General features: G+C 37.2%; 1 protein-coding gene across 1 annotated transcript in view; it reads right to left on the reverse strand.

Moving 5' to 3' along the window:
• BOD1L1 (biorientation of chromosomes in cell division 1 like 1) overlaps positions 1 to 24,212 on the reverse strand; it is an 89,251-nt gene extending 65,039 nt beyond the window's left edge. Inside the window, exons 1-8 of the mRNA XM_027836610.1 lie at positions 23,856 to 24,212; positions 17,088 to 17,212; positions 12,259 to 12,449; positions 7,834 to 8,451; positions 7,171 to 7,320; positions 5,212 to 5,378; positions 2,457 to 2,571; positions 1,235 to 1,373 (exon numbers count right to left, since the gene is read on the reverse strand). Coding sequence (XP_027692411.1) covers positions 1,235 to 1,373; positions 2,457 to 2,571; positions 5,212 to 5,378; positions 7,171 to 7,320; positions 7,834 to 8,451; positions 12,259 to 12,449; positions 17,088 to 17,212; positions 23,856 to 24,212 — 1,862 coding nt within the window. The remainder of the gene's footprint in view (positions 1 to 1,234; positions 1,374 to 2,456; positions 2,572 to 5,211; positions 5,379 to 7,170; positions 7,321 to 7,833; positions 8,452 to 12,258; positions 12,450 to 17,087; positions 17,213 to 23,855) is intronic.
• Between the last annotated feature and the right edge of the window lie 254 nt (positions 24,213 to 24,466).

Genomic DNA, 24,466 nt, shown 5'->3' on the forward strand with positions numbered 1-24,466 from the left:
ATTCTCTACGTACCCACACTGGTCTAGTTATATAATGCCTCTCTCCCTCTTCTTTATTGTTCCTTTGAGTCATTAGGAATTAACTCTTGAGACCTTTCCCTCTCTATTGATTTAGATCTTTAATAACATTAACTCAGTAAGTTTTATATATTTTTAAGTGTCTTATTTTTAGCCAAATTCCATTTTTATTTTTATTGCCTATTGAAACTGACATTACTATTGATTTTGCATAGTTTCTCTGACAGTAAAATACTCCAAAGATCAAAATGGCTCTCCAAACAGAACAACCAAATAAAATCACAAAAGATTATGTTTTTGTATTCTTTGTCTCTAGAATTGACCATCACAAAATTTATTCAAAACAGGTAAATTATTTATTTTAAAATCAATCTTTTAAAATGTTAAACCTTTCTAAGTAAGTGAAGCACAGTGATTAGTAAGGGTGGTGATTGACCTGATCAGTGAAATATGAAATTTGCCTACACCTACTTCAAAGTAAAGCTATTTTCTTACTACCTCTTCTACCTAGGCTATGATGGATATTGTTAACAATGACCAAGAAGTAATAAAAGAGAATTGGATTCACGGTTATTGGTTTAAAAAAAAAGAAGAGAAGATAATAGTAAAAAGATAAGATTAAGGAAAGAGGCTTGTTGGTTTAACAGGAGTATTGAACTTGAAGTCAGATGACCTAGGTTTAATTTTGGTGATGTATTAGCTTGCGGCAGCAAGTCACGTTTCTGATCCTTAATTTTTTAATCTATAAGATGAGGACAAACAATACTTGCTATCTACAAGGTTTTACACATACTTGTCTTGCAAATGTAATCTGTAAGGAGACTTGATACTACTGCAATCCTGGATCCTTTATTTATAGAAGCATAAATGTAATCTATTATTATCAATAACCATGAATACTACAGGTACTTAACACTGGCTTATTGAAGTAAGTATTTTATTGAATAACTAGATTTGCCTAGATACTGGCACCATATAAGCCCTACTTGTAGGCATTGTGATACCAGGAAGGCAAAACTTTTAGGTTCTTCATAAATTATACAAGCAGTATGCAAATTAAAGGGAATCACACTGTTAATAAAAATTAAAAAGTATTTTTCTTAATCTGTAACTCTGTAAGTCTATCCTCAGTGAAACATGCTACAAAGTGAAGAGGTACCATGGGAATACATGACAGTTGTGAAGGTTAACATATTTTACATTTAAAAAAATGTACCTTGTATCTTTCTTTCGTTTTTTACTTAGAGCTACTTTTTTTTCTAAAACTTTTCGCTCTTTAAGTACTTCTTTAGTTCTGGTAGTTTTGGATTCCACATTTTTTCCAGATGACTCGTCCAAGTCCATACTACTTTTGCCTAGGATAAGTCAACATAAACTTTAGAAAACAGTTTTTAAAAAGTCAAATATATTAATCTTCCATCAATGCTTTCTAATCAATCTAGAATTGATAAAAGTGTCAATAATAATATCATTACAGAATCTTAAAGAGTTGAACAGAATTATAGAGGCCATTTAGCAGAAACTGCCATAACAATTTCAAGTTATATTTTAAACAACATAAAACCTTTTGAAAATCTTAATCTATCTTTATCAATTTCCACATTTCTAAAGCTAAATAAATGTTTCATTACTTTAAATTAACACTTTACAGTCTAGCTCAATAAAATCAAACCAAAATGACAAATAACATACAGGTACACAGCTAATAGCAATTTTCTGTTTATTTTAATAAAATGTTCATGTTTGTCTAATGTCACATTTTAGCTGTCTTTAAGCAAAACTTGATAATATTAGTGAATACCAAGTGTCTAGCTTCACTGTATATTCACCAAGTTCTTTTGTAATCATTAAGAAATCACATTTTTTTTTAAAGCACATTACCTAAAGAGCAAGTATTTTATAGAATGTTATTGAAGTACCACTTGAATGAGTTGCCATGGCCAAAGAATCCATCACTCAGTGGCCAACCTGCTGGTGATGAGGAACTCCACACTTAGCTGATTTTTGGACAACAGAGAGAAATCTGTTGCTGGTCTTGTATTTGAAGCCTTTCTAGCCTTAGTGGAAACTTTCATTTCCTATGTTTGATTAACATAGCCTTTAAGAATTTCAGGTCACCTCCATACCATAATGGATCGGAGGAAGACTCAAATATCATCCTTTAAAAGATTAACTTTAAAAATGTATTTATGTAGACAGGTAATTATAAATGTATAAATACTCATACATATACACATGTGTAGTTAGACACAGATATATGACTATGACACACTCACTAACTCCCATGAAAATAAATTTCATTGCTTCATTAAGCTATAACTTTCATAGGTAAAAGCCAAAGAACTTCTTTCCTTTTCCTTTCACAATATTTTTAAACTACTACTATTTTCTATAAGGGAAAAAAAATTAAAATCTTAAAAATGAATTATCTTTAGTACCTTGACTCTTGGTTTTTGAAGATTTTGTTTTTTCTGCAGCTTTCTGCTTACGTTTTTCTTCAAGTCTCTCCCTGTTAACCTGTCTCCTTAAAAGTCTTTCTTCTTTCTCTCTGGCCTAAAATACAAAGTAGAATGTAGTATTCACAGTCATCCTGTCAACTTGTTAGGCAAACCCTACAAAAATGTAGAACAACAACTGTTTAGGGGCAGAATTTGGTTAATATATTTGCAGTGGAAGAAGCTGTCTTAAGTTATTGTCAATATGTGTTTTCAACAAAAGTTTGTGTGTGTCTGGGCATATATTTCAGTGATCTACGATTTGGGTGTGGATGCTCCTGATCACCAAAGCAGATAGCAACCCTTCTGTGGCTTAGTAGATATCATTAATGAGTTGCTGAGACTGAAAAAATTTATCAACCTTAACTCAATCTGGTGATGTATATTTCTGTATTTACACAGGTTAGTCCTCAAATGATGAACATATATAGTTAGCCTGTCTCCAGGTTGTATAAGAAGTCCTGCCATCTTGATAGCATAGGGTCACTGTCACATGACAATGAACTATTAGAAGAGAGGGTTCTTAACTTGATATCTATGAACTTATTTTTTTCAATATTTTGATAATTATTTCAATAGAATTGATTTTCTTTGTAATCCTATTTAATGTATTTAAAAACATTATTCTAAGAAGGGGTCCATGGAGGTTTACCAGACTGCCACTGGTGTCCATGACTTAAAAAAAGTTAAGAATTCTTGCATAAGAGGATGACTATTGTGTATGTGTGTGAGTGTGCGTGTGCGCATGCTTTCAAGTGTGTATATCTGTGCCTGCACCTATCAGGAGAGTAGGAGAAGCAGATCTAAAGGTTTTCAACAATTCTTTAAAGGAATGATTTAATCCAAAAGAGTAGTAACTAAATAAATATTGTACTTAGCACAATCCCTATGAGAAGTGAGCATATCACAAAGTCTACTGTTTCAATAAGTCATTTTTTATAATTTTCACAAAACCATTTCATCACGATTCTTCCTTAAGTAACTATCATATACAACTAAAGATCCCTAAAAAAAGTTCCGCAATTATTCTTTCATTAACTGAACTAAAAACAAACAAGCAAACAAACAACAACAACAAAAAAACAAGCCATAGGTCAGCGTACAGTCTCTGACTTCCAGGATGTTCTGGGACTCCGTATGGGTAACTCTGACTAAAAAAAATCTTTCCAAGACACAGACAAGGAAGGTGGAGCCCCTGTTATCATGATAGTATACTCCAAATAGTTCTATTTAGTGAAAGGTAAATGCAGAATGTTATAAGAGATATCTAGGCTCTACTAAATTTACTCCACAATAACTGAACTGAGTTTTTACATGTAATTCCCTACCATCACCTTTCCTCTTAGAAAATGCAGATGGTACTATAAATCTGCAAAGAAAAACAGCTCTGAGAGCTTAAGGCAATAATGGAGCTAAATTCTAGGATCTTAAAAAGTACTTTATTTTAAAAATCAGGTTATGGATTCTAATGAGAAATCATTTAACCTATAACATAAATGACAATACTGTCATATTTTGATGTGCTTTATAGTTTCTAAAACATTTTCATATTCTCTTATGTTATTTGGGTCCCACTACAATCCTGTGATGCAGGGCAGTTAACAGCAAACAAAAAAACTGTATTAAGAACCTACTGTGTGTAGAATATTGTGCTAAGTGTTGGGCATTATTATCTTTATTCTACAGATGAGGAAACTGAATCTCAGAAGTGATTTATGTTGTTTTTCTTCTTAGTATCCCAAGAACCTAGTACAGTACCTTGCACATAATGTGTGATTAATAAATATATTATTAAAGGTCACAAAACTAGTAAATGGCAAAATTCGGGCTAGAACTAGGTCTTCTGACTTTTGTTCTGGTGCTCTTTCCACTATGTCTTTCTGCTTCTTACTGCAGTCATGTTTCTTATCCCTACAATGATTCAAATGGGTAGCTGTCATCAGCCAGTACCCTTCTATAGCACTGAAACTGGAAAAAGTACAAAGTTTTTCCCATCTACCTTTCTAGTATTCTCACTCCATTTCTTCTTTGTAGAAATTCTTTGTTCCAGTCAAACAGGTTTACTAACTGCTCTGGAAATGTACTTTACAGTTTGCCACCTCTACCTTTGCTCACACCTGTCACCCCCACCCCACTTTACTTCTCCAAATCCTATTCAGTAAGTCATGACACAGCTCAAAACCAGTCTCTCCCACAAAATCTTTCCTCACCACTGGAGCCTGAAGTGATCTCTCCACCTTTGGGGCTCCTACAGCAACTCTTTTCCATGAGTATCTGTTAAGTAATCTTGTACTGCCTTATGAAATCTTGATCTATGGTCCTGAAATGCTTTTCAAATCTGGTTTCATTGAACTTTTCACACATTTATGTCATTTCGCCCTTAAGCACTTTGAGGGTAAGAACTGTCTCTTATATTCCTTATGAATATCTGTATGACATCTGATGGTTCACAAAGTGCTTTCAACACAATCTTACTGATTAAGTGGTAAACCTGTATTCTCCACTGAGACAAAAAGGAGACAGACACAAAGAGAGGTTCAATGACTTTCTCATGGTTTCCTGTCTAGTAAGTGCCATAGCTCAGACTCATTCTTCTACTTTACTCTTCTCCCTACATCTCATTCCCACTTTCTGGTTTTATTTACTAGACTCACAGCCTGGGAAGATGAAGCTGAATGATGAGAGAATGGGGACTTACAACAGACTGCCGATGCTGCTCTACGGTCAGCTCATCATCTGAATCACTGTAATACTTGGAGTAGAGATAAGGCCGGTGCACATAAGTATGCCGGACAGTTTTTGCTTTTCCTTCGCCAGGCTCACTAACCTGAGGCTTTGCTTTATTTTTAGTCTCTCTTTCTTCATCTAGAATAAATTGAATGAAAAGAGGAAAGCATCTGTAAGTCAGCAGAAAAATCAACAGTATATTGATTAATGACCACATTTGACTTCTGTATGACCCAAGAGTTCTTTATATATCCCTCAAAAGCAAAAATTGCATGTGGGGATTCACAAAAATATTTCCTTTACTACAAGACATGACTTAATAATCTCCCTATAATCAACTATTCACATGTGGTAGTCTTACACATTTAAATTCTACCTTCTGCTTACAGTGATCTGTGTACTTATCTTAATCCCCCTACTGAGTTGTAATTTTTTTGAAGTATTATCTTTATTCTACAGATGAGGAAACTGAATTTCAGAAGTGATTTATGTTGTTTTTTTGAAGAGAGACAGCAACTGTCTTATTCACCTCTATGCTTTTTTGGGGCCTAGAGCAGTGCCTCTAAGAAAGAAGGCATTCAATAAAGTCTGTTGAATGAAATGAATTCACCTGAGGTCTTTCAATAAGGTGTACTTTAGTTAAACTGACATAAACTTTTATGACAGTCTAATCCTTTCTCATTTAGGTCTAAAACCTAACAAGTATAACAAGTACCTTAAATATGCTAAAAAATTAGACTACACATATATGAAGACTGGTGTTTTTCTACGTGGTATGGTTGAGAGTGAAGAAGTAAGTTATTTATTTCCTACTACTCAGTAATCTAAAATGTCTTTATTTATTTATTTATTGTTTGTTTGTTTTGTTTTTTTGAATGCCTTTATTTCCAATGGAGACCAGGTTCCAGTGACCAGGGACTTCTGTGAAGACTTGAAATTGTGTACAAAAGAACACATCATGTAATGGAATAGTATTGTTCTATAAGGAATGACAAATGTAAAAAAATTCAGAGAAACATAGCAGATCTTTTATGAAGTGATAAAGGCATAATCAAAACAAAGGTATACAAAATATTAACACTGAACAGTTATAAAACTCCAGTCAAATGTAATGGTCAACGTACGCTCATACTGTCAGAAGTCAAAAGAGGTCTGTTTATTAAGAAGTATCTGTTAGGTCAAAAAAAAAATGTATAAATAAATTAAAAACATTTTTAAAAAGTCATTAGCTAAACTTTCTATTAACTGACTATAGTGTTGTGCTTTCACAGGATGACCAGCTTTCTTTTTATTCAGTCTTCCACAGGACTAACGTCAAAGTGAAGTTGCATAAAACTGGTATATTTTTGTGCACATGGATGAATTTTTTTTTTTTAATAGCTAGGCAATGGGGTTACTTGCCCAGTCTCACACAGTTAGTAAGTGCTATGTCTGAGGCCGGATTTGAACTCAGGTCCTCCTGAATCCAGGGTCGGTCCTCTATCCACTGTACCACCTAGCTGCTCCAGATGAATTTTTAATAGGTAAAAAATGCAAAGAGTTGGGAAAAGAAAGTGAAAAAAAGGACTTTGGGAAGGCCTAGGTGAACATATTCAGAGCATAAACATTTTCCTTTTTTTTTTCTATTTCCCTGTTCATTCCTCTTTACCTGCAACTGCTCCCATTTTATTTCACCCCTTCTCCCCTTGTCCTTGTCTTTTTAAATGTTTCCCTTGAACTCTTTTTCCTTTCTAGGTCTCACAAAGTAGAGGACATTGTGAAAGGTGATATCAACTTATGAATAGCATTTAACATTTAGAAGCATGTTTTATAAAAATGGCAATTAGAATTCAATTTTGTGACTACATAAACAAAACACTAAATAGAACTCTGTAAGTTACCCCAAATTGTATATATAAAATACATATGTTTATATGTGGCAAGCATTTACCATCAGATGTAATCTCTCCTTCTTCAGTGCTATCTGAAACTATAGCATCTTCTTCACTTTCTTCTTCAAACGATGAGAGATCACTGGTATGGACAGAGCTAACTGTAATATCTGTAAGCCCATCCACATCTGAATCTATCAAAGAACAATCTTTAAAAACACACAGACAAAAAGTAAACAGGAAATCTTGACATTAGGAAATTCTCAAAACCATTTATACATAAAAATTTTTAAAAATTCACATATTTTGAAACTATAATTACAGAAATTGAGCTTTTTAAGTTTAAAATATTACTACCATTGAGAAAATAAAATATAGAGTTATTTGCACCAAAATCTAAATGGCATATAAATCAACCTGTAAAGACAATAAAACTTCATTAACTTAAAATGGAACTACAAAAAAATTGGAATTAAATATGTAATATTTACATTTGGGGAGTTGCTTTGAATTAACAAATGCATCTGAATAAAGAAATATTAGCTTACTTTATAAACAAGCAAATTAAGGTAGAAAAGAAACAGAAATTTATGGTGTATTAGCTGGGAAAAAAGGGACTTAAATTTTTAAGACCTTATGTATCCCGGCACCTTCCATAAATCTGAGTTTTTCAAAAAGCAAAGCAAAGCAACTACAACATACTTTGGGCAGAATTTTTATACCTTCTTTTGTTCCATCAAATGTCTTAAGTTTATTACTGTTCCTCTCTGAGGGTAGCTGTTTTGCACATTCTACTTCTTTTTCTTTTAACTGCTTTTCATCCTTTGTTTTCTGTATATCTTCATTTCTTTTAGAATGGTCATATTTCTTATCAGTTTTTTCTTTCTTTTCTTTTTTTCTTTCACTCTTCTCATTGCTATCTGGTTTCTTTTCCCCTTTGTCTATTAGTTTATTTTTTTGGTCACTATTTTCCTGTAGGAAGTCTTTGTTTGGTAGAATCAAACTACTGTTGTCCTTTATGGGATTTTTTATTTCTTCAACTGGACTAGGGAGATCATTTAAGTCTTCTGACTTTGAGACTGTTTCAAGTCCTTCAATGAATGGGTCAGAGAGGCATTTGTCTTTGTCTGTTATGTCTTCTGTGTTTCTCTCTCGATCAGGGCCAGCATCCATGCTTGGCTGAGATAGAAGTCTTTTTGATGTTCTTTCAGTGGTCTTGGGATTTGTAGTTTCTGTTGATGCCCTGGCAGCATTTGCTTCTTGATTAAGAGAACTTATAGTTTCCAAAATGGACATGGCATCGTTAGCTACGTTAGCACTGGACCCAGCAGTAGGAACGCCTTAAAATGAAGGAAAGTTTAGTAAAGGATTTACACATAGAGAACATCAGTTCTCCTTAATTAACTGTGAACTATAGAATGATTTATAAACATGGACTATCAATATCTACAAAACAGTAACTCCTGGCACATACTAGACTTTTAATACATTATTTAAAAATTGATCAACTCCTCTGCAGACATTACATTACTATGTGCGTCTTTAATTTCTTGGGCACAGATTTTATGTCAACTGAATTTTGACTATGTGGTACCTCGAGTTCTTTAGAGGAAAGGCCCTGTATATGACACGATCTGCTTCTTTGTATTGTTTCTTCTATTAGTAAATGAGTATGGCCTCAGAAGTCATAAACTCATCCAATGGTCTGGAAACTGGTTCTCATAAGGCCAATTAACACAAACAAACCTATCCTTGCTACGTGACTTCTCAAAAGCTACTTCTACGTCCCTACTGCCCAAGAGAGATAACAGACAAGTCGATTCTCCCAGGACCAAAAAAAGACAGAAGGACTATTCACTCCCCTCCAAAGGGGCAGAGCGAATAAGCTCACAACAGAGGAATAAAAGGTCTAGTCAAGTAACAAAAGGTCCATCGAACAAATAGATTTGAGGTTAGGGTTTCTTAGAAGTTCAATCTGATTAAAAAGGCATTTACAGTTATCAACTCTCAGAGCTCCTACTCTGAGGAAAAATTCCAACAGAGTTGGAACAGTGGCTAATTAAAAAAAATCAGTTAAGACTCTGGGCTCTTGATGTAATATGTAGCTTCGCAAAGTGATAACTAGATAGGAAGGCTATTTATGTGGTCATTTGGTCACATGTATTGTACAGAGGTGCTTTTCTGCTTACATTTCAGGAGCTCAGGGCTATAGATAGCTCATGGTTGCTATCATTATATATATCTGAAAAGCAATAGTTCTTAGACACGAAGCAGAGAACATTTTCTATAATTTTTTTTTCTAGTTCCTCCCCTTAAGGGGAAAGAGGAAGGATCATGCAACACTTTCAATCATCTGGTGCTTGGGGAAACCTGACTTTCTCATGAAGACAATTCATCTCTTACCACCCTCTCCAGGCTGCTCTTTGTGCTCAGAACACACTGGATCAGGAGTTGGTACACTCTTTAATCCTTAAATCCTCTTCCAGCCTTGCTCTCTGACATCATCACTTGGCTACTTTGTAGTTCACTCCATCCACCTATGTCCCCTTGTCCAGATTTGATGTCCTTCATGCACAAAAGCTTCATCACCACACCTCTGGGCTTTCTTTAAGTCCCAGATAAAATCCCACCTTCTACTGCTGTTTGTCCTTCATTCTCGAAGAGGATCATGACATCAGGAAGGTGATGCCACGACTTGCAACTGAATTGGATTTAAGTGAGGAAGGGTTTTGCAAAGTCACCAGCCTCACTTTCTCCTCCGGAGCCATTTGGGCCTAGTAACAAGACATAGTTGAAGACTACTGGAGATGGCCCCGGATGTAGTGGGAGACCTTAGCCTTTTTAAGCTAAGGTCTTTAACAGGTATTAGTTTGAATGAGGCAAAGTTCATTCAGCGATTAAGGCTGGTAGAAAATGAGGCCTCTTTTACCTAGTCAAAAAAAAAAAATCAATCTGGGAGGCGAAGACCCTCAGAGTTTATAGCCAAAACGGAAACCCTCACCTTCTATAGGAAGCCTTTCACAACCCTTAATTCTAGTATCTTCCTGATGGGGTGCTTGGGTGCCTGTGCTTGGATCCCAATTTCTCCCTGGCCTCAAACCCTATCCCTGACAGTTTCCTTCCAGCCCAAGGACCCTATCTCTGGCAGTAACTCATGAGTGGGCCCAGTGAGGCAAACTATCTCTCCTTGTTACAGAACAAGCTGACCTCTGTAGAATTTCCCTTGTATGAACAGGACTATCTTATACCAGTAGAACTATCAAGTACTGATGCCCACAGTTACCGTATACAATCCAGAGGTCAAGCTATAGATGTCAACTCCCGAAGCTACCTTGTTCCAGACACAACAGACCAAAAACATACCCTTTAGGAACCCTTTCTTTCCAGTTTCCATTAGTGAATGATGTAGCTATATGTTATCACCTAATTAGCATACTTGGCACATAATGCACTGCTTTTCTTATATAAGCGTTAGCATTATTCCTGTTAGGTTGTAAGTTCCCTAAGGAGCTCTGCCCACCATGGCAGAATTCCTTAAGGACCTTTGCCTGCTGTATAGCTTAACAATAAATATTTGCCACCTTGACTTAAAGAATGCTTGAGTCAGTGAATTCGTTCCAGATGACCCCTATACTTCAGTCCTTGAGGGGTCTCTCAATCTCTCGGATCGCAACATTCCCTCTGTTGATTGACCCTATATATAGCTTGTTTGTATGTTGTCTCCCCCATTAGACTGTGAGCTCTTGAAGGGGAGGGGATTGTCTTTTGCCATTCTCTGCATCTCTAGAGCCCAGAATACTGTAACATAGAAACACTTAAATATTTATTGATTGGCTACCTCTAGTTTACTGTCCCTTTCTTCCTTAATGAGAATGGTATTTGGCTCAGTTCATTCCCACCAAACTCCTAGAAAAAAAGCTGTTTACACCTACAGTTGCCTCTACTTCCTTTTCTCTCACTCACTCCTGAAACCCTTTAAAATATGACTTCTGACTTAACTAAAACTGCTCTTTCCAAAGGTACCAATGTACTCGTAATTGCTAAGTATGATTGCCTTTTTTCAGTTCCTACCCTCACTGACATCTCTGCAGCACTGACACTGCTGACCATCTTCTCCTTCTGAATGCTCTCTCCTGTCTCTCTTGGTTCTTCTCCTATCTATGTGACTGCTTCTTTTCAGTCTCTTTTACTCCCCACCTCACAGGGTCAACACTGGGGGTGTACTTCAAGCTCTGTCCTCTCCCTTACACTTGGTCTTGGTGACCTCATCAGCTCCTATTGGTTAATTAAGTCTCTGAAGATGACTCCCAAATTGGTATATCCAGCCCCAGTCTCTCTCTCCCGAGCTCTGAAGCATCACAAATTTTTTATTTCAAACTGGAGATCCCAGAGACATCTCAGACTCGATATGTCCAGTAAGTGCTTCCCCCAATGCTTCCATGCTTCTGAACTTCCCTATTTCTAGTGAAGACTCCATCCACTGTCCCTCACCCCGTATATCCAATTTGTTGTCATTTCTAACTGTGCGTGTGTCTTCTCCCACAAAATCTCTGGCATCTACCTTTTCCTCCTTACTTAGAGGGCCACCTCCTTAGTTCAGAGGTCCACATTATCTATCACTTAAAAACTACCACAAAGTCTTCCTAATTGGTCTCCACTGAATCTCTCTCCACTTCAGTCCAACCTCTACAAGGCTGCTTAAATGTAGGGAACTGTGTTCTTCCTCTACTCAATAAAACTACAGTGGCTCTCTATAAGCCTTTAGATTCAAATATCTATCTACTCCTCTACTTGGCTTTAAAACCCCTCACAGTCTGATCCCAATGTATTTTCCCAGTCCCATTCTTCACCTCACACTTTAGTCTAATCAAATTGGCTTTTTTGCTGTCCCCACACAAGACACTACTCCATCTCCTTTCACTGCAATTTTGCATGGGTCATACCCCATGTCTGGCATGCACTACCTGCTTTGTACAATTCCTTACTGCCTTCAAGACTTGCCTCAAGAACCACCTTCTACAAAAAAAGCTTTCCTGATACCCCCAACTGTTAGTGACATTATCTCTAAATGATGCTCCCTTCAAACACTATTCAAATCAAATGAGAGCCGGTGGTATGTATACAAATTTATAGAACAGAAGTAATACCTTGCATTATGATGGAAGAATCTGGTTTTTCGTCATCTGGAGTTGTGCTGGTACTTGTCTCCTCTTTATGATTTAATGTGGCCAAAAATTCATGAACAGCTTTTTCCACCTGAGGTCTGAATGTATGGTTGATTTTTGGATCCACAACCTGAGAAATAATTCGGTCAATACCAGACTCCAACATTCCTGACCTGAAACAGGAAAATTGAAACAGAGATTAAATGAAATTTACTTTTAACTGACCACATTCTTTTTCTTTTATGTTAAGTTCTTTCAAAGTTGAACCTATTCTGGAGGTTGGTTAAGGAGGAAAGAGAATGGCATGGTAAGAAAAGTAGCTAAAATTACATATAACTTTACACTTCACCTTGCACTCTCATACCTCTTTAAAATACCATACATTTATACACACTCTTTGCATGATCACATGCGATTTTCCTCCTCTTAGCCCAAGCAGGATTTTGGAGGGGCTAATGAGGAAAACAAGATTTTCATGGTATTTATGATGGTTCTCAGGCACAACAAATTTTGCATCCTTCCCATCATCCAAAATATCTGAACATCATTTGAAGAATGAAAACAAAATATTTAAAGCACAAACCTTAAACTCTCTTTTGAAAGGTAGTGAGTAATGGCTCTAGAGTTCAAGTAACTCAATATAATTGATTCTTAGAAAATGACTTGCCCTAGCCAGTGGCTGACGAAGGAAAACTTAACAGCAAATAGTCACTAAAAATCAGTACTGAGTCTAAAAGAACTTGATGATTATTTATGAATTTAAAAATCATTTGCACAGAAATAAAAGTATTTGCAAGTGTTACGGTCTCCAAGGAAAGTGATGAACCTGTTCTCTTTAAAAATTAAGCAGTTTACATTTTTACTCTTTAGAAAGCAAACACTAGGTATATTTTTAAACAAAGGTATTTTATGAAATTGCATGGTAAGAAAAGTAGCAACAAAAAATCTTTCCCCATAAACCTGAGGTAGTTCCTCACAAGGACACCCAGCCTCAGTGGGGAAAGACTCCACAAAAGACACACATGGGGGATGACCCAAATAGAAAAGCATACATGGAAGGAACAAGTGTAGGCAAGGCACACATGGCACACGAAAAAGGGGCAACTTGCCTCTGATGCTATAGGGCAGCAAGGAGTAAGAGATTTAAAAGAAAAAAGGAAAAAAAAATGAAAAAGTAGAAAACTAAATCTCTTGGATATTTTGAGTAAAATTCTGTCTGGAGTCAAGTGATGAACTAGATGATCGTTTGAAGCACCTTCCAGCCCCGTGACTCTATGATTATAGCTATATGGGCCACAGGAAATAAAAAAAAAGAACTAACATACCACAAAGTAGGTTACATGCTTCTTAAAGGGACTAAAATAAAGATGCAAATTCTACAAATGTAAGCTCTGTGTTAAAACACACATAAAGGAAAGGCAGCATATAGAAAAGTGATAAACACAATCTAAAAGTAATTCAAAGTATTCTAATTCAAAGTACAAGTATAACATATATTTTAAAAGGTATGGAAAGAAAGTCTCCCCCTTATCCCCTTCCTCCTACGTCTAAGGAAAAAAAAAAAGAAATCCTCTTTCTATACTTCCTCAGATCATAATCTTATTTTTAAACTAACAATGAAAAGTTGTGAAGGTCAAGGGCCCTATAAGCACTGCGAAAGGCTCCTGGGTACAGCATGAACTTAGCTCTAGAATTTGAGTGAGCAGCCCCTACTCCATAACAAAATCTGAAAGTAGTCACTGCAATATTGGAAGCTCAGAAACTACTGTAATCTAGTGATGGTCACCCTGATCCTACAGAGCTTGTTCTATGGCTGCATTAATTCTGCTCGGTAAAGATCTCAGTCTCATTATTCAGAAACGCTTACCATCTTTAGACTATGCCATAAATGAGTATATAAGCAGAAAGAAGTATTTTACTGGGTAAACTGTCTAGTTATAGTCAACTTAACATTTTTCAGTATGTATAACAAATCATTTGCAATTTTTGTGTCAGTTGATTTCTTAAACATTTCTCTTGAATACCCCTAAACTGTATCTGGTTAATGAGACTGTAATAATATAGGTCATATTTTCTTGGCAGCAATTGAAGGTTTACAAAGTTCTTTCCCCACAACTATCTCTATCTCTGCGAGATAGTACAAATAATACTTCTAATTGACAGTTGAGAAAATCAAGGCTGAGAGGCGCAAAGTGACTTGGTCATGTAAAAAGGCACACTTAACGGAATCTAGGTAATCCAAGAGAGTTACTTTTTTAAAACAACAACAAAATTAACAACAACACGCCTTATTAATGTTGTTTTCCTTCTTAGTTTTCACTCCCCAACAGAATTTTACTCCCCGCAATAGAACCATTTCTTTTTGGGGAAAAAATTGGCAAAATGAATCCACACATATTATCTGACAACACATGCCTAATTCTACACTTATAGTCCACTGCTTCTCTGCTGAGGCATAAGGCAGTATTTCACTGCCAGTCTTCTACAATGAGAGTTCCTATATTTTTCAATGTAAGTTTCTTTTAAATTTTAAACAACTGAGGTAATTGTATAAATTAGTTTTTTTTGTTCTATTTCACTGTATCCATTCACACAAGCTTTTTAAAATTTATAAAATTTTCATACTGATTACATTTATGGTGTAAAAAATATATTATATTCATATCACAATGTATTCAGTCATTTCCCAAATGATGGGCACCCACAAATATTACAAAAAGTGATGTTATATTTTTATAAATATGAAACCTTTGACTTTCTTAATAAGTCAAAGAACTATAAATAACTAAAAGAAGTTATCTTTTCCAGACACCAATGTTTAAACCTAAAATAGCTGGTGGTCTATCCTACTAAACTTACATAGTTAGGTTGTTTCTTTATGGATAAAGATTTTATAATGTTCCTGAGTAGCCTATTCCAATGTTTAATCTTATAGTCCTTAATGTAATAGTCCTTTTTTTGGACACCTAACCAGAAATTCTCAATTCAATTTAAACTCACATTCTTGTTTGGTTCTATAAGGAGATGGGTAACTTTCATAATCACTTTTTGCTCAACAGCTATTAAGTCATCCCACTGTCCTTTCTTTAAAAATAAAAAAACTCTTTGAACGTTAGGTTCAAAGGTTCAAGTATATATCTCACCAGAATAATTTTTTTGCATGTTTTCTGGACACTTTTTTAGTTTTTTCAAAATCCTTTTGAAATGCTAAGGCCAAAGCTCATGTGACTTTGCACCTGAGCCTTTAAACCCATTTAATAAGCAAGATGAGCTTCAATACACATCAATATATTAAGGAATTGTGATTCTGAAAATGTAGTGTTACTTCTACCAAGGAAGATCAAAACTTGCTCTAAGTCAGTATATAATTCTTTAAATTTCAAAGCTCAGAGACGTTATGACAGCTAGTAAGTATTAGAGGTGGGACTTTTAGCACTTTCTCCACTACACTATGCTGTCTCTTAACATGTCTACCAAGCAAAATGAAATGCATTACAATGGATGTGCTATAAGCCCTATTGTAAAGCAATTTGCTTAATTATTTTTGAGGAACGTACTTTGTAAAGTACTTTTGTCGGGAAATGATTTCTGTGGAAAAAGCAAAACAAAACAAAACATCATCAGTATACTTTTTCTTAAATAAAATGTCTTAGATTATCTTTTAAGATTTTTCTCTTTGTTTCTTTTTCCCCCCTCTACTGGTGGTCAGAAGTCAGAATGATTTTTCAAAAAAAATAAATAAATAAATAAAAATTGAGGCTTCCCTTTAATCTTAAATGATCAAGAGCATGAAATACCATGGCTATACCTTTTTCTTAAACTACTGCTCTATGAGGTAAAAAAGAATAAACGAATGCTATACTAAAAGCTTTGTAATGAAGCCCATGAATAATACAAATTTCAGAATAAGACAAAGTAAAAATTAAAAATCTTATGAAGGTATTTGAACATAAGTTTCTTCCTCTCAACCTGAGCCTCCAAAGGATAAACGTCTGTGTAGAAGGCTCTACTATGCTCTTCCACCACAAATTTTTGGATAAGCCACTTGTCTAGTTCTCATTTTTGCTCCCATGATGCCGTACTTTGTATTAAGACTACTGTTCCCCCTTTAATAGAACGTAATCCTCCTTGAGTAGGATTACCAATTTTCATTTGTTTCTCTGGTGTTTAGCAGTGCCTTGCATGTGATTGTTGTTATTGTTCAGTCTTGTCCAACTCTATGTGACCCTATGGATGTTGTCCATGTGGTTTTCTTGGCAAAGATACTAGAGTGATTTGCCATTTCCTTCTCCAGTGTGTACCCATTTTATAGTAGGCACTTAATATATGCTTGTTGAATTGCTGAATTAAATTAAAAATATCTATTTTTTAATTAAAAATTTATCAAATGGACTAAATTACATTAAAAGACTGTGACCTCCTTGAGAGCAGGGACTGTCTTTTGCCTTACTTTGTATCTCCAATGTTTAGCACAGTTCCTAGTACATAGTAGTTGCTTAATAACTAGTTGAGTGACTTACTGAAATATTATTTCCCCCATTAGAACTTCTTTCCTCCTCTAGTTATGCCAGTAGGGTCCATAGAAAAAAAAAGTAGACTGTTCCAGTTTAGGAAAAAAATGTTAAAAGTGAATGTAGAACACTGCTAAAATTATGCTGTCATATGACATTAGCTTATAGAACTTGATAAAATGCTAACATCATTTGGTAAACAAACTTTTCTGAGCAGTGTAACTATGTTAAAGTAAAAGTAGGTTGTGACATTTTAAAATTGGCATGTGAACTATTTTTTTAAACAATTCTGACACTTACTTGAGAACTTGCTGTCTAATATTGTTTCTTAACTGGTTCTTATTGAGGTGGGGACTCCATGTATGAGTTGCTAAATGATTTGAAACAAAGTTGTCCACACGTTGTCTCAGATTCTGATAGGCAGGCTAGAAAGAAAATCATAAATGGTACACAATATTAAAACTGATGTTATCAGGAATTCAAAAATCTTTAACAGCAAATGATTCCTAAGACTATATTATTAATAATAAAAAATTTCCAGGAGAATGTTACCCCATGTCAGAGCAACTCATTTATTTAGCAAATATTTATTGAACACTTACAATGTAGAAGACAATATAAGGGATAAAAAATGAGCAAGAAATGGCCCCTACCACTAAGGAACTTACAATATAGTAGGGGAGATAAGACACACATACAAATTTTATAACACTGGGTAGAATGTCACAAATATCAAAAATAGGTACAAACTGCTATGGGAATTCAGAGAAGGGAGAGATCATGTCTGGATGGAAATTGAGGAATATGGTCAAGAAGGATTTCACAGAAGAGAAGGCATTTAGATTGGGTCTTAAAGGACAGAAAGGAATTTAAAAGGTAGGCACTGAGAGAGAGCATTCCAGGCAGAGAGAAAAGCATAAACAAACTGTCAGAGGAAAGAACAGGGAATATTCAGGGATGTGAATAACTAAGAGAAAGCTGGAAAGAAATTTTAAGATCAGATTTGGGGGGTTATACCAAAGGGTTTGAATTTTATTCCAAGCTACACCCCTCAATTCTAAAGGTCATTTTTCTTTTTCAGTCTTTTTTTTTTTTTTAACTACATAGGCAAGAAAGAGAAAGCCGTGGTAGATTTTAAAGCAGGGGAATGATAGGATCATAGTTTTATTTTTGAACAACTAATCTAAGTATCCAGTTGTATGTAGCATGAAGGATGAACTAGATGTGATAGAGCAGTGGTTTTCAAACAGCATTCCAATGTGCCAAGCAAGTTCTGCCAAGTGTATGGAACTTAAACTTCTAACTGCCATGTACAAGAACAAGTATCCTGAGAATCAGAGAGAATTCACACTTGCAATCAATCACATGCATGGGCATCTCATAATATGCCACCATTCCTTAGGGCAAAGAATACTATGCCTTGAAAAAATAGTATGAGAGACGAAAAAAAAAGAGTGGAGATCAGAAGTGGAGAGATCACTTAGAAGGCTATTAAAAGTCCAGACAAGAGGCAAAGGATGCCTGAAATAGGGTAGCATCAGGGGTAACAGAAAGGAAAGGAGAAACGTGAACAATGTGGAGGAAGTAGGACTTGCAACTATACGTGTGCATGTAGTACGGAGGAGGGCGGAGGGTAGTCACAGATATCTCAAAGTTTTGGAGTCTTGGTAACTTGAGAGAATGATGGGGTCATAAGCAGAGCTAGGCAAGTCAGAAGAGGCTGGTTTGAAGGAAATGATGAGCTTGGTTTTTGACATGTTATATGTCTTAGGTACAGGAAGAAACTCAGATGGAAATACCCAGAAGGCAGTTTAAACATCTGCTTAATTTGAGGCACTTATTATTTTCCCAACTTCATTCTACTGGGCTAATGGTTCAACCTGGCTAATTAATGGATCTTTGCTACTAATTTCTTTCACTGAAATTCTATTTTAGCTAGCTTTCAGATATATGACACCTACTTAAAATTCAGTATGAGTTTTTTTTATTCTTTTATACTTCTTGTATCTCTGCTATTTTTGCTGAGGTAATATGGAGAAGTGGATAGAGGGCCAGTTTTGGGGTCAAGACTACCTGGGTTCAAGTCCTTCCTCCGACACAAACTAGCCAGTGACCAGAGTTGACTCGCTGCCATCAAACAACTCTCTAAATTCAAAATAACTGCCAATTTGCCTCAGGGAAGAGTTTCTTCATGGGAAATACCCATGAAATCACTATCAAAACCTTTTTCACTACCACTCCTCCCTAGAAGAAGGATTTCTTCTGATAATCCAAATCAATGTGAAATACCACCCCAATCCTTTGCAACAACTATAAATGTCATCTCCATACATTAAGATCATTTTTTAAAAATAGAGAAATAGAGGAAATTAAGGAGCCCTGTAATAGTACCCTTAAATATGAGTGAATTAAACAGCCCAATAAAGCAAGCAAACTGCCAAATGGGTAAGAAAATAAAACCTAATAATATGCTGGATACAAGAAACAGATCTAAAAAACACATACAGAATGGAACTAGAACATAATGTGCTATGTATCCAAAAAAGGATTAAAATTATTTCTTTTCTATACCATAATGCAAAACTCTATTCCACTCAATTCAAAATGCTTCATTTCCATTGCCGAACACTAGTTTCAATCATGCCCACTACTTCAAATTACCTTTGGGAGTAAATTTAAATGTTTTTACTCCCTTTGGTCCCAGCAACATTTCCTTCATTCAACTTTGAACTAACCTGTCATTTTCCAATTCTTACTTTCAGTGGAAAGTCTATCCAAAGCTACCTCACTGTTCTACCTGCTGCCCAAATGGAAGGAATTAATTTAATGGCACTACCTGTTTGTTTTTTTTTTAATAATAAAGGTATTCTTTATATTTAACTACTGCTTGTTTTAAACTTAAAAGTTATTGGTAGTATTTTCCTTTGAATATTTTTCTTCTTCCCTGATAGTTGTGTCTAATATGCCAAATCTAGACTATAATCAAACTGAGCAGAGACCCAATTTAATCATTAAATGTGTCAAAAAGCTTATTCTACTTCACCACACAGGAGTACCATTCCACACCACTACTTGTTCACTGGTTGTCTCAGAGCAAAGTACTGGAGTGGGTTGACTTCTCCTATTAATCAGTGTCAATATCCATGCCAAATACCAGAATAGTTGAAATATTAAAACTATCCAAGCAATGCAGGTCTTGTAAAATGTGTATATCTCCATTTGAACCCAGTTCCATTCCTAATCAGTAGGATCTTCCACAAGATGGGTTAGTTTCAAAGGATGTCTAGGAGTTCTAGCTCATCTGAGGCAGGTTAAGGGAGGAAGAGAAGGTTGAAATAGTCTGAGAAAATGAGAATGTCTCCCTAAGCATATAAGGATCACCAAAGCCCCCAAATTAGCCTTCTTAAGACAATCTTCAGACCTCTACAATAGTTCAGAGTATTGTAGTTTGAACCTCAGTCTGTAACTGTCTTCCTTGCAACTCAGTCTGCCTGCTAGTGCTAGAACAATTCTCTACACACAAATACTTAATAAATACTTGTTGAAATCAATCTATGTGACAGACACTGTGTTAGGCATAGGGGATGCAAAGACAAAAAGGAAACAGTCTTTAGAAGTTTACATTCTATTGCAGGTTTGGACATCTGTAAACATACGTAACATAGCTATAAAATAATTTTGAGGATAAGGCACTAGTAGCTTGGGGATGGTTCAGCAGGGGAGGTTTCATGTGGAATGTAAGGAGCAGAACTTTGATGGAAACTCAAGTTTCTAAGAGGTGAGGAGTAAGTACATTGAAAGTATGGGGGACAGCCTGTACAAAAGCACTGAGACGGAAGGTGGAGTGTCCTCTGTGAAGGACAACGAGAAGGCAGTCTGAACGGACCTGAGAGTGCATGAACAAAAGTATTAAAACAAAGTGAAACTCCTGTTACTGGCATGCATGCTGGATTTTTTTTTTGTTAGGCAATTGGGGTTAAGTGACTTGCCCAGGGTCACACAGCTAGAAAGTGTCAAGTGTTTGGTCTGAGGTGGGATTTCAACTCAGGTGCTCCTGACTTCAGGGCCAGTGCTCTATCCACTGTGCCACCTAGCTGCCTATTGCATGCTGGATTGAACGTGTTATCTTATCTTTAGGAGCATTTCTCCCACTGCTCTGTTCAGTAAAGATTACATGAATATGTTCACATAATGAAATTTTAGAAAAACTTCTTGAGCAGTGGTAAGGGATCTTTTTCCTACTCAGGAGTACTGACCCACAGAAAGGAAAAAGATCTATCCAAAGCCACATGAAAATAAAAGCTACTTAAAATGCATTTTTCCCTAGGACCTTATACTAAAAGGTTAAACTCATTTGATTTGTATATTTAGTAAAGGAGACAAAATACTGTTAAATAAATATGGAAAATATTTTAAAATATACTTCAATTCTATATTGTAGCAAATTATGATATGAGAAAGGAGAGGGAGGAAAGGAACCAATGAAGGAGAATAAAGGATAAAGAAGTATTATGGGGAAAAAGATAAGACAGCTACAGAAAGTCACAGAAGTAAAGACACATATACAAAAAGAAAAGAAAGATACAAACAAAGGGCTCTAGAGAGGCTTAACAGATTCTGCAAACTACCTAGTAGGACCTCCCCTTAAGGAATTGGGGAGGTTGTCAAAGATGACCAATTAGGGTCCCTCTCAACTCTAAAATTTCATTATAATTTTTTTATGAAGTTATTCATTTGGGATACAGACTTCAAAATTATTACCACCAGTTATTTACTTCTGCTTACAGTCCAATTTTGTTATCTTAAAGTTAGATGTCTGTACTCTGAACAGGATAGCCACAAAATGGCAAGAGGGAACAAAGAATTGAGGAAAATTATTTAGGGACTACCTTGACAATGACTAAAAAAAAGTCTATTTTTCAAGTCAAGATACATTTATTAAGCACCTACTATGTGCCAGGCACTGTGCTAAGCATTGGGTGATACAGAAAAAGGCAAAAGGAGCTCACAAGTCAATGGGGGAGACAACATAGAAACAACCATGTATAAATAAGATATGTACAAGATACGTTGGGGGTAATCACAGAAGAAAGGCCTTAAAAGGGATCAGGAAAGACTTCTTGAACAAAGTGGGGTTTAAAGCTGAATTCTGAAAGAAGCCAGGCAAGCCAGGGGTGGAGACGAGGTGGGAGAGAATTCCAAGCATAAGGGACAGCTAGGGAAAATGCACAGAGTATGGAAATGGAGTATCTTGTCTGAGGAACAGCAAGGAAACCAGCATAAGGTATAAAACTGGAAAAGTAGGAAGGGATCACGTTATGAAGGGCTTTAATAGTCAGAGGATTTTGCATTTTATCATGGCAGTGATGGGGTTGGGAAAATGGGGAAGGGATGGTGGTGACAGACTGACATAGTCAGACCTGAAGTTTAAGTCACTTTGACAACTGACTAGAGGATGGATTGGAGTGACTAGAGGCTTAAGGCAGGGCGACCAATCAAAAAGCCAATGTGATAGACAGGTATAAGGTTATGAGGGCCTGTACCAGCATAGTGGCAGTATCAGAGGAGGGATGGTGGTGATTACTCAAGATGTCTCAAAGATTTCTAATTAGGATCTGTGATTTCATTAATGTACAATACAGGGAATGCTCATTTAGAAACTCACTCTATAAATGGGGATCAACAAGTGACTTACCCAAGGTCACATGGCTAGTATGTGTCAAACTTAGGATTTGAACCCTGGTCTTCCTGACTCCAAGATTGGCACTCTATCCACACCACCAGGCTGCCTCTTATATTTTAGATGAGCTTTAGAAAAACTTTAATGACATGTTCTATTTTCGGTATGTAGAGTAATTTACCAAAGATGGTGGACCCATTATCACAATTCTTATGTAAGAAAGCCTTCCTCAGATTTTTAATAGGGGCTTTCCAAGGGTCAGGCTGTAGACTTGGGAAATCAGCCTAATTACCCTGAGCAACAAGTAAGAAAAGATTCATTGTTAACTATTGGAGTTCTGAAAAAAAAATATGTATTTAGAAAAACAAAAACAAAAAAACTCAAGATGCCTTGGGAACAATCTCATTCCACAAGTGTACAACAAAAAACCAAAACCCCAAATCTCAACAACCACACTTTTTAAAAAAAGTATTAATAAAAATGTTTTTACTTGGTGGACCAAAACATTCAATGCTCTTAAACTAGGATTCTTAACCTTTTTTTGGTCATGGACTCCTCTTCTCATCTGGTGAAACCCAGGGACTCATTCTCAGAATGTTTTTAAATGCAAAAGATAAATATATAGGATTACAAAGAAAACAATTATATCGAAATACAGTTATCAAAATATTAACCTCAAATTAAGAACCCCTGCTCTACAAAAAAGGTTGAGAACCTCTGGAGAAGGTCTCTAGGGTCGTTGTCAAAGTTTAAATATCCTTCCTTGTTTAATCCCAGCTTCATTTTCAAACAAGGAACACTAGAATTTCTCTTCCTATCAACCCACCTGTCAGTTCCCTCTTTTTGCTTGGTCCCAATCTCACCCCTCATGGTCCCTGCCCCTTCCAACTCATAACCGGGTCTTGAGAATTATAATACAAAACAAAACAAAAACCCTGGAGATTAGAAATCCAATCTTACTTCACATCTTAGAAAACCCAGAGAAAGAGATGCAAAGTAATCAGCAGCAGAAACAGAACTTGAACCACAACTCCAGACTCCACGTAATAGTTAACAGTTACGGTCACAGAGCACGTCAAGCTTTGCCATGCGTTTTAAGCAGACTAACTCATTTGAGCCAGAGTTCCTTTCCATTACGGAATGCAGTCAATACCTTCGCCCCAATTTCCACTGGAGCCCTGAAGCCACCTCCCGTTCGGGCCTGGGCATCTCCCCTCCATCTCCTGAACAAATGTCCGGGCTACCTCCTTCCCCCACAACCTCAGGGATCGCCTTCGGGGCAGCTGAGGCCCCGCGTCCACCCCGTGCCTCTAAGGCCGGGCCCTCGACCGGCCCCTTCCCGTTCCCTCCATCCCCGCCGCTCTCCGAGCGCCCCCCGCGGCCCGCACCTTGGTGTCCACGTCGGCCAGGCAGTCCCTGCGGAACTGGTCGAAGAGCCCCTGACTCTTGAGGTGATTGACAATCATGGCTACGAGCTGAGGGTCTCCCGCGCCGCCGCCGCCGCCGCCGCCTCCTCCTCCTCCTCCTCCTCCACCGGCGGCTTTTCCGCCGCCAACGCCGCCGCCGCCGCCGCCGCCGCCGCCGCCGCCGGCTGCGGCTGCAGCCCCGCTCCCGCTTCCAGGGCCCGGGCCGCTTCCAGCTCCGGTCCCCGCTCCCGGGCCCGGGCCAGGCGGCGGCGGCGGCTGGGGCTGGGGCGGAGGAGGCGGCGGCGCCGGCGGCTGCTGGGGCTGCGAGTTACTGGCCATGGCGACTGGGGCCGGGCTCCCCCCCTCACCTCACCCCTCACCTCACCTCACTCCCAGCCCGGCTTGGCTCGGCCCGGCCCGGGAAGGGACGTCGAGCCTGAGGAGAGTCGGCGAGGAAGCCGACGGGCAAGACCCACACGGGAGTTCCTTTGGAGAAGCTCCCCTTGCCGCCGCCGCCGCCACCGCCGCAGCTTAACCCTGGCCGCCAACGGGATGTTGTTACTAAACCAGCGGCCCTAGCACGACCCCGGAAG

Source organism: Vombatus ursinus, unplaced genomic scaffold, assembly GCF_900497805.2.
Source record: "Vombatus ursinus unplaced genomic scaffold, bare-nosed wombat genome assembly UNPS02014818.1, whole genome shotgun sequence".
NCBI classification, from domain to species: Eukaryota; Metazoa; Chordata; class Mammalia; order Diprotodontia; family Vombatidae; genus Vombatus; species Vombatus ursinus.